The sequence below is a fragment of the Hylobates moloch genome, unplaced genomic scaffold (genome assembly GCF_009828535.3).
Source record: "Hylobates moloch isolate HMO894 unplaced genomic scaffold, HMol_V3 SCAFFOLD_4, whole genome shotgun sequence".
Classification (NCBI taxonomy): Eukaryota; Metazoa; Chordata; class Mammalia; order Primates; family Hylobatidae; genus Hylobates; species Hylobates moloch.
The window spans coordinates 174,869,048-174,878,501 of record NW_026652279.1 but is presented as its reverse complement, the minus strand read 5'-3'; the positions used below and the strand labels follow the sequence as shown (position 1 = coordinate 174,878,501).

The 9,454-nt window shown below is 41.8% G+C and overlaps 1 protein-coding gene across 4 annotated transcripts in view; it reads right to left on the bottom strand.

Annotated features, from left to right (window-relative positions):
• Positions 1-533: 533 nt before the first annotated feature.
• CFAP97D2 (CFAP97 domain containing 2) overlaps positions 534-9,454 on the bottom strand; it is a 47,681-nt gene continuing 38,760 nt past the window's right edge. Inside the window, exon 4 of one of the 4 annotated variants that reach the window (XM_058438127.1) lies at positions 534-1,117. In XM_058438127.1, coding sequence (XP_058294110.1) covers positions 1,108-1,117 — 10 coding nt within the window. In that variant the 3' untranslated portion in view covers positions 534-1,107. The remainder of the gene's footprint in view (positions 1,118-9,454) is intronic. The other 3 variants (XM_058438128.1, XM_032151431.2, XM_032151432.2) reach the window with 3 other exon arrangements.

The window sequence follows — 9,454 nt, the reverse complement described above, 5'->3', positions numbered from 1 at the left end:
TGTGTGTGAGTCTTTTAACTCATTTGTAAAAGGCATTGCCCATGGGCTGATGTTCATTGTTGTGGAACCGTTTAGACAGGATCTTACCTGGGGCTGATAGAGAACTAAGCAGATCCCAAGAGCTCTCAGACATACCATTAATGTCTCCAACCGAGACTCTCTGGGTCCTTTTTTCTTTTCTTTTCTTTCTTTTTTTTTTTTTTGAGATGGAGTCTTGCTCTGTCACCCCAGTTGGAGTGCAGTGGCGTGTTCTCGCCTCACTGCAACCTCCATCTCCCGGGTTCAAGCAATTCTCCTGCCTCGGCCTCCTGAGTAGCTGGGATTACAGGTGCCTGCCACCACGCCCGGCTAACTTTTTTGTATTTTTAGTAGAGATGGGGTTTCACCATGTTGGTCAGGCTGGTCTCGAACTCCTGACCTTGTGATCTGCCCACCTCGGCCTCTCAAAGTACTGGGACTACAGGCGTGAGCCATCGTGCCTGGCCCTCTGGGTCTTTTTTATATCTTAGGTTATGTATTCTGGAGTCAAGCTGTAGTTTCATCATGTTGAAAAGTTTTAATCTGATTTATTTAGATATTTGTTAAAGGAACAATCACAGAGCTTTTAAGGTAAGTACACAAATCCACCTAGGAATTATAGACAAATCCACCACAGCTCAAAATATGGTAACAGAATAAGTCTTCATAGCTACAGAAAAAAATCTGATACAAAACCTTTAGCTCCTAATGTTACTCTGCATAATTTGTTTTCAGTCCAAGAAGCACAGAAAATAGTTTTGCTGCATCATCTGCTGAGGCACATTGTGGAAACACCGTTTTAGGAGCTGCCTCACGGGCACTTCACAGCTGCTCTGGCTGTGATAACAGTGAAGAGAGGAAGAGAGCGGGGCTGCCCTGGCCCCGGCCTTGGGCAAGGCTGATACCCCACACTGCCCTGAGACCGGTGGCTGTGTTAGCCTGGGGTAGCTCACGGCTGGCCTAGTGGGTCTTCCTTGTCACCCCCCCCATCACACTTGTCTTCTTTCTGGATTTGTGTTCTGAATCCTCACCCTTCCTCACTTCTCTTTTAGGGTCCAGGCTTGGCTGTGCGCTTGCTAAATTCCAGTTTCAGTTCCTGCTGGATCAAAAATACATATTTGAAACTAACACTTTCTTAAGCAAGAACAAGAAACTATCAACTTACTTGGGAAATGGAGTATTTCAACTCATTGACAAGTCTTTACTTAGAATTAAACATACAATTTTTAAAATAACAGCTTTATTTAGGTACAATTCTATACCCCTTTATAGTGTATATTTTAGTGTGTTTTGGTATATTCACAGTTGTGCAACTATTGTCACAATATAATTTCCGAACATCTTCATCACCTCCCCCTCCAAAAATCAAACTCCTTTGTGATCACTCCCCAATTTCCCTTCCCCCAGCCCCTGGCAACCACTGATTACTTTTTGTCTCTTTGAATGTGCCTATTCTGGACGTTTCATATAAAAGGGATCAGACAACATGCGGCATTTAGTATCCAGCTTTTTCACGGAACATAATAATGTCTTTAAGGTTTACCCGTTCTGTAACTAGTCTCATTCCTTTTTATGGTAGAATAATATTCCATTGTAGGCTATACCACGTTTTATCTGTTCATCAGTTGATAGACATTTGGGTTGTTTACACCTCTTGGCCATTGTGAATTGTGCTGCTATGAACACCAGTGTATGGGTTTTTGCATGAATGTATGTTTTCAAGTCTCTCGAATATAGACCTAGGAGCGGAGTTGCTGGGTGATTTGGTAACTGTTTAACTTTTTGATGGACTACCAAACTGTTTTCCAAAGTGGCTGCACCACTCTTTTTTTTTTTCATTGTAAGGTTGTATACCTTTTATTTCATTTCCTTTTTTATTATTATTATACTTTAAGTTCTAGGGTACATGTGCACAATGTGCAGGTTTGTTACATATGTATACATACCACTCTTTACCCCTACCAGCAGCCTATGAGGGTTCCAGTTTCAACACATTCTTATCATAATCTGCCTTTTGACTGCAGACAAGTTAGTGGCTGCGAAGTGACGTCTCACTGTGGTCTTCGTTTGCATTTACTAGTAACATTGACCATCTTCTCATGTGCTTATTGCTCATTTGTATATCCTGTTCGGAGAAATCTCTATTCAAATAATCAGATAACCTTTTGTCAATTTTGTTGTTAAACGTCTTTCTGAAATGCAGCAAAGTACTTTTCCCGGAATCAGTAAACTGAGCCATGTTGGCTTGTTGCTAGATAGTAAAGGGCCTTCAGGAAGAAAAAGGAATGAAACTCAAATTTATCTTTTGCCAAGTAAATGTGAGTCACTTTTTTTGTTTTTTGTTTTTTTGAGACGTAGTCTCGCTCTGTCGCCTAAGCTGGAGTGCAGTGGCGCGATCTCGGCTCACTGCAATCTCCGCCTCCCTGGTTCAAGCGATCCTCCTGCCTCAGCCTCCTGAGTAGCTGGGACTACAGGCGCACGCCACTACACTCAGCTAATTTTTGTATTTTTAGTAGAGACAGGGTTTCACCATGTTGGCCAGGATGGTCTCAATCTCTTGAAATCGTGATCCACCTGCCTTGGCCTCCCAAAGTGCTGGGATTACAGGCATGAGCTACCGTGCCCAGCCAAGTGTGAGTCACTTTCACAGTCATTTTTGCAAATGTTATTCACTTAACCCTGGTGTGAGGTCCAGGAGGTGGTTCCTGTCCCATCTTTACAAGCGAGAATGGGGCTCCCCGAGGCTGAGCTTTTGTCCAAGATGATGGTTGGAGGCCAAGGAGCTCAAAGCCAACTCACATGCACTGTGTATCCTGTGCCGACCTGCACTGAGTCAGCCAATTATTTAAACAGCTGGTTTGGCTCCTTGAGGTCATTTGTGTTTGTTTAATTTTTGCTTCTTTCTCACGTGCAGGAGTTATTGGGGTTGGGGCACTAAATTAGAGCAATGCATACTTCCAGTTAACTGGGGGCTCCAGGAAGTGCCAGGATGGCCAGTGGGTTTTGTTGGATAATCTTACAGAAATCCTTCAGTAGAAACAGGTACAAAATTAGTATCTTCTCATTTTGGAGTTAGGGATAAATGAGGGATGACTTGAAGGGGTAAGGAGGATGGAAAATTGAAATCCTTCCTTTAAAATGTTTGAGAAATTTTGCAAGTTAATATTTAAACCAGACTGAGATATCCAGGAGACTGGCAGGGCAGCCTCCGTCAGGCGAAGCTTTGGGGCAGGGGAGAGGGGCCTCCGTCAGGCGAGGCTTTGGGGCGGAGGAGAGGGGCCCAGGCTCTGGAGAGCAGGGAAGGGCTTCTCTGCCAGTGTCATGAATTTCTAGGACTATATAGGTAAAGTGGTGTGTCCCATCCATGCGAGGCCAGCGAAGATCCCAGAGCAAAGATCCCAGACCCCAAAGGTCTGGCAGCTGGCCGGACCACAGGGAGGTGGTCCAACAGCAGGTCAGGGTGGCCACTGGGCCCAGGAGGGTCTTCTGAAGGCTGTGTTTCAGGTTTCTGGTCTTATAGAACTTAGCATTTTTCTTTCCTAAACCTACAGTTTTCAAATAAATTAACTTTGTTTTTCTTTCTAAAACGAGAAGACCTGTGTGCCGTGCTGCCTCCTCGCTAGCTTGGTACATGGCTGGTCTGTTTCCAAGGTGAGGAAGCACCACCGAGAGACACATTCACATTCCAGTAGTTCAAAACTGCAGACCCCATGGCAGGGAACGGGATTGAAGACTGAGGTACCCTATGGCCCTGGGCCCATCGCCTCCTTCCTCCCTCACACACAGGAGCCAAAGGCCCTAGGAGCTTAAAGATGCTGCTGAGAAAGCCATCTTCTTGGGACACACAGACCATAATTCCAGCTTGAGGTTCAGAGACAATGAGTCGTTTCCCACGTTTCCCGTTTTTGTCCAGGTACAGGGCAGTGGGGGAGGTACGCCTTGGAGCCGGTGTCCTGCAAGAGCCCGCCCCTCCCCAGCTCTGTCTTGGAGCCTACACTTGAACCATGTTGCCAAACCTGGGGACTTCAAATAAAGTGCAGTGACTGGTCTGTGGCTGCAGGAAACTCTTCTAGTGCTTCTGTTTTCCCTTTTTTTGTTTGACTTTATCTTAACATTGCTTTTGTGGTGGGCTTTATCTGTTTCCTGTTACATAAAGCAGGAAGAATAAGAGAGCCAAAGAAAGTAAATGAAGTATAAATTTGGAACATTGGTTGCAAGCACTGTCTTGACATTTGCTGAGGAAAAACTCAATAGTATTAATATAAGAGGAGGAAAAGTAAAGAAATGAAAACAAAAGAGCCAGAAATGAGAACAAATACAATATACTTATGTCAATACATATAAATGGATAAAACTGAGCAGGGAAAGCCTCTGGGACTAGGTTAAAATGCAAAATTATGCTATTCTGTTTATGAGACAATATGAAATAAAATGACCCAAAGATATTAAAAATAAAATGGTGTAAATTTGTTTGAGTTCTTTGTAGATTCTGGATATTAGCCCTTTGTCAGATGAGTAGATTGCAAAAATTTTCTCCCATTCTGTAGGTTGCCTGTTCACTCTGATGGTAGTTTATTTTGCTGTGCAGAAGTTCTTTAGTTTAATTAGATCCCATTTGTCAATTTTGGCTTTTGTTGCCATTGCTTTTGGTGTTTTAGACATGAAGTCCTTGCCCATGCCTATGTCCTGAATGGTATTGCCTAGGTTTTCTTCTAGGGTTTTTATGGTTTTAGGTCTAACATTAAGTCTTTAATCCATCTTGAATTAATTTTTGTATAAGGTGTAAGGAAGGGATCCAGTTTCAGCTTTCTACATGTGGCTAGCCAGTTTTCCCAGCACCACTTATTAAATAGGGAATCCTTTCCCCATTTCTTGTTTTTGTCAGGTTTGTCAAAGATCAAATGGTTGTAGATGTGTATTATTGTTTCTGAGGGCTCTGTTCTGTTCCATTGGTCTATATCTCTGTTTTGGTACCAGTACCATGCTGTTTTGGTTACTGTAGCCTTATAGTATAGTTTGAAGTCAGGTAGCGTGATGCCTCCAGCTTTGTTCTTTTGGCTTAGGATTGTCTTGGCAATGCGGGCTCTTTTTTGGTTCCATATGAACTTTAAAGTAGTTTTTTCCAATTCTATGAAGAAAGTCATTGGTAGCTTGATGGGGATGGCATTGAATCTATAAATCACCTTGGGCAGTATGGCCATTTTCACAATATTGATTCTTCCTATTCATGAGCATGAAATGTTCTTCCATTTGTTTGTGTCCTCTTTTATTTCGTTGAGCAGTGGTTTATAGTTCTCTTTGAAGAGGTCCTTCACATCCCTTGTAAGTTGGATTCCTAAGTATTTTATTCTCTTTGAAGCAATTGTGAATGGGAGTTCACTCATGATTTGGCTCTCTGTTTGTCTGTTATTGGTGTATAACAATGCTTGTGATTTTTGCACATTGATTTTGTATCCTGAGACTTTGCTGAAGTTGCTTACCAGCTTAAGGAGATTTTGGGCTGAGACGATGGGGTTTTCTAAATATACAATCATGTCATCTGCAAACAGGGACAATTTGACTTCCTCTTTTCCTAATTGAATACCCTTTATTTCTTTCTCCTGCCTGATTGCCCTGGCCAGAACTTCCAACACTATGTTGAATAGGAGTGGTGAGAGAGGGCATCCCTGTCTTGTGCCAGTTTTCAAAGGGAATACTTCCAGTTTTTGCCCATTCAGTATGATATTGGCTGTGAGTTTGCCATAAATAGCTCTTGTTGTTTTGAGATATGTCCCATCAATACCGAATTTATTGAGAGTTTTTAGCATGAAGGGCTGTTGAATTTTGTCAAAGGCCTTTTCTGCATCTATTGAGATAATAATGTGGTTTTTGTCGTTGGTTCTGTTTATATGCTGTATTACGTTTATTGATTTGCATATGTTGAACCAGCCTTGCATCCCAGGGATGAAGCCCACTTGATCATGGTGGATAAGCTTTTTGATGTGCTGCTGGATTTGGTTTGCCAGTATTTTATTGAAGATTTTTGCATTGATGTTCATCAAGGATATTGGTCTAAAATTCTCTTTCTTTGTTGTGTCTCTGCCAGGCTTTGGTATCAGCATGTTGCTGGCCTCATAAAATGAGTTAGAGAGGATTCCCTCTTTTTCTATTGATTGGAATAGGTTCAGAAGGAATGGTATCCTTGTACCTCTGGTAGAATTCGGCGGTGAATCCATCTGGTCCTGGACTCTTTTTGGTTGGTAGGCTATTATTGCCTCAATTTCAGAGCCTGTTATTGGTGTATTCAGGGATTCGACTTCTTCCTGGTTTAGTCTTGGGATGGTGTATGTGTCCAGGAATTTATCCATTTCTTCTAGATTTTCTAGTTTATTTGTGTAGAGGTGTTTATAGTATTCTCTGATGGTAGTTTGTATTTCTGTGGGATTGGTGGTGATATCCCCTTTATCATTTTTTATTGCGTCTATTTGATTCTTCTCTCTTTTATTCTTTATTCAACCCCATCGAAAAGTGGGCAAAGGATATGAACAGACACTTCTCAAAAGAATACATTTATGCAGCCAACAAACACATGAAAAAATGCTCATCATCACTGGCCATCAGAGAAATGCAAATCAAAACCACAATGAGATACCATCTCACACCAGTTAGAATGGCGATCATTAAAAAGTCAGGAAACAACAGGTGCTGGAGAGGATGTGGAGAAATAGGAACACTTTCATACTGTTGCTGGGACTGTAAATTAGTTCAACCATTGTGGAAGACAGTGTGGTGATTCCTCAAGGATCTAGAACTAGAAATACCATTTGACCCAGCCATCGAGTTACTGGGTATATACCCGAAGGATTATAAATCATGCTGCTATAAAGACACATGCACACGTATGTTTATTGCGGCACTATTCCCAATAGCAAAGACTTGGAACCAACCCAAATGTCCATCAATGATAGACTGGATTAAGAAAATGTGGCACATATACACCTGGAATACTATGCAGCCATAAAAAAGGATGAGTTCATGTCCTTTGTAGGGACATGGATGAAGCTGGAAATCATCATTCTCAGCAAACTATTGCAAGGTCAGAAAACCAAACACTGCATATTCTCACTCATAGGTGGGAATTGAACAATGAGAACACTTGGACACAGGAAGGTGAGCGTCACACACGGGGGCCTGTCTTGGGGTGGGGGGAGTGGGGAGGGATAGCATTAGGAGATATACCTAACGTAAATGACAAGTTAATGGGTGCAGCACACCAACATGGCACATGTATACATATGTAACAAACCTGCACGTTGTGCACAGGTACCCTAGAATTTAAAGTATAATAGAAAATAAATAAATAAAAAATAAATTGATGTCTGAAAACAAGCTGGGAGGAGGGCAGTGCAGGTGACAATGTGGATAAAAACACTGAGATCCCTGGAGAAGGAGTGTCGCAGACACAGACAGGCTGGGAGAAGCATATCTGTGGGGCCGTGATTTCACAAGGGCAAAGCCAGCAGAAGGGGTGGGAGGCTCTGGGAGGCTCTCGTGCACGAATTCAGTCCACTAGTGAGATTTTGGCTTGTGTACTTAAACCCAACATATAGGAGGTGCTGACTCTCATACCTAGAAACAAGACATGTGCGACATGGTTAAATCTCATCCCCAAAACTTCCTGCAGGTTTGACTTTGACATAAGCCTCTGCCAAGCACCTGAGCAATTTGACTCTCCTGCCTGAGCCCAGCCCACAGATGGAATTGTGACATATCACCACAATGATCTGTCATTGTGAGAGAGAACGGTAGGGAGAAAGCGTCTCACCTGTAGTCAAAGGGGCAGCATCAAACCAGACACTGCTTTTGGCAGTGAAATGAGCAAAGAGTGCCCCCACGGGTAACCCTTCATGTTGGTGAGGACGTGGGAAAGCACCGCTACAAACCTCTGGAGAACAATTTCTATGAAGTGTGAAGAACAGAGTTTTTGACATTGTAAACTGATTTTTAATAACTTGTAATAAACTGGAAAAATAAACATTGGTCTCTAACCTGCACAATACACAAAAATTCCATAGTTATTAAGTTCCATATTTACTAAAAACTGAAAGGTAATCAAGAAAACTTATAGTATTATAAGAGAACACAGGAGAATACTTGCATAATCTTAGCTTGAGAGAACCCTTTCTGTGTATGGCACACAGACCAGATGCCATAAGGGAAATTATTGACGGATTTGACTACCTTAAAATAAGCTTAGGTGAATTGGTAAGTAATAATGTGGAAGAGATACCTATGACATTGGTAATAGAAAAAAAGGTAAATATTGATAACATATACTTACTATAGATTAATAACTAAAAGGAACATACGATAAGAATTTGGTCAAAGGCTATGAACAGACAATTCATACAAGAAGAAATCAGATGGTCCAAAACTTAAAAATATATTTACTATCCAGGGTTGGCAAAATTATGAGGAGACAGACACTTTGGGACCACTTTAAGCAGAGGTGAAAATTGCTAGACTGTTTGTGGGGGGCAATTAGTTGGCATCCATTGAAAATCTAAATGTGCTTACCTTTGATTTAACAATTTTACTTCTAGGAATATAAGTTACAGCATAATTTTGTGTAAAGATACATATGGGTTAAGATGATCATCATAGTTTCACTTGGAATATTGAAAAACTGAAAACAACCTAAATTTCAATAATTAGGGGACTGATTAAATAAATTAAGGCAAATCTGCACTTGATGTTAGCCAAAAGGCCGAGAAGCGATAAATTAAGGCACATCTGTACAAAATATTTTGTAATTACTAAAAAAGGAATGAAGAAGCCTTTCATGTATGGAATGAAACTATTTGTATGATACATTATTGAGTGAAATGAGCAATTTACAGAAAACTACATAGAGTAGGACTCCATTTTTGTTTAAACAAACAAATATGGCCAGGCGCAGTGGCTCATGCCTATAACCCCAGCTACTGAGGAGGCTGAGGCAGGAGAATCACTTGAACTCCGGTGGCAGAAGTTGCAGTGAGCCGAGATCGCGCCACTGCACTCCAGCCTGGGTGACAGAGCGAGACTCCATCTCAACAAACAAACAAACAAACGAAACCTCAAATATATGTACTTGACAAATAAAAATCAAAGTTCACATGCAAGTTACTAACAGTGATTACTTCCGGGGGCTGCCATCCAAGAGAAGACTCCCATGTTCCTTACACCCTCTATACTGTTTGACATTTTATGGTTTACAAAAAGCAAATATCAGCTTTGTAGTTAAAAGATTTTTTTTTTTTTTTGAGACGGAGTCTCGCTCTGTCGCCCAGGCTGGAGTGCAGTGGAGCAATCTCGGCTCACTGCAAGCTCCGCCTCCCGGGTTCACGCCATTCTCCTGCCTCAGCCTTTCCGAGTAGCTGGGACTACAGGCGCCCACCACCACGCCCGGCTAATT